Below are 1,116 nucleotides of genomic sequence, written 5' to 3'. Positions count from 1 at the left end.
TATATATATATATATATATATATGTATATATATATATAGAGAGAGAGGGGGGAGAGAGAGAGAGAGACGACAAGCCTTGTATATACGTGAATACAGTCGTATATAGTTATTCGATATGTTACTTAATAGTGTATAAAGAAAGATGCACTTCCGCTAGGTCGTTTACCTGTCTATGTATATACATATATGTGTATGTGTGTATGTTATCTCGGCAGGCTCCAAAACATATATGGCAAAAAGAAAAAAAAATGTATACATTATATAAGCGTATATCTTAACTTAGATTAACTGACACCACCCTTCTGTGTTTAGGGAGAACAAACACAGTTATACTGTATGTGAAGAACTTACTTTCTAATGATAGCCTTTTGCGTGGGAACAGTAAATTCGGTTTCAGAAGAGTCAGTATCATCATCTCCACCAGAGTTTGGCCGTAGTAGTTCTTGGCCACTACCTCGACATTTTCGACGAAGTTTCCCGTTGCCGACCAAGGCGTCCAGTTCGCGGCGCTTTTTCATCCTTTTGATCGGCTTGAAATCAACATTGGCCCTAGTCTGAGAATCCAGTTTCGCTCGTTGTTAATGATGCTGGTGACGGTCGTGACAGAGAGACAGGGACGACAATTGCGACGGACGTAGCAGAAACAACCAGACAAGACCATAGAGTAATCATCGGTATACCAATGTTGTTTGGCAGACAGGTTTCTAGCCGCAACCGTCGCCCACCTCTCTCTCAACCGTTCATCGCCGCCAGCTTAATTATTGGTTGGTGAACGAAGGGGGAAAAAATCACAACATCTTCAATAGTAATGTTACACACGGAGTTCTGCTGACGATATTGGCGTGTAGGAGGTAACTTCCGTTGAGTAACGGACTAAAGCAAATCCTGAAATTTCATTGGACAATAAATATGTTTCTATACCGTTGCAGGCACACACACACGCAATGACAAAAGTATATCTACATGTTTGTATGTATGTAGGTTATATGCAGGCATTGTGTGTGCTTGTGTACATACATACACACATATGTATGCGTATGTACAAACACATGCACACACACACACACACACACACACACATATATATATATATATATATATATATATATATATATA

General features: G+C 39.4%; 1 protein-coding gene across 3 annotated transcripts in view; it reads right to left on the bottom strand.

The window, feature by feature from the left end:
• LOC106884104 (EF-hand calcium-binding domain-containing protein 14) overlaps positions 1–1,116 on the bottom strand; it is a 98,921-nt gene that overhangs the window by 78,534 nt on the left and 19,271 nt on the right. Inside the window, exon 1 of one of the 3 annotated variants that reach the window (XM_014935324.2) lies at positions 352–863. The exons of 1 other annotated variant lie outside the window; for it this stretch is intronic. In XM_014935324.2, the coding sequence (XP_014790810.1) occupies positions 352–518 (167 nt within the window). In that variant the 5' untranslated portion in view covers positions 519–863. Of the gene's footprint in view, positions 1–351; positions 864–1,116 lie in introns of those variants that run through there. One more of the 3 variants, XM_014935323.2, reaches the window with a different exon arrangement.

The sequence above is a fragment of the Octopus bimaculoides genome, chromosome 8 (genome assembly GCF_001194135.2).
Source record: "Octopus bimaculoides isolate UCB-OBI-ISO-001 chromosome 8, ASM119413v2, whole genome shotgun sequence".
Classification (NCBI taxonomy): Eukaryota; Metazoa; Mollusca; class Cephalopoda; order Octopoda; family Octopodidae; genus Octopus; species Octopus bimaculoides.
Note: the sequence above shows the minus strand (reverse complement) of the source record. Positions and strands in the feature narration are given on the sequence as shown.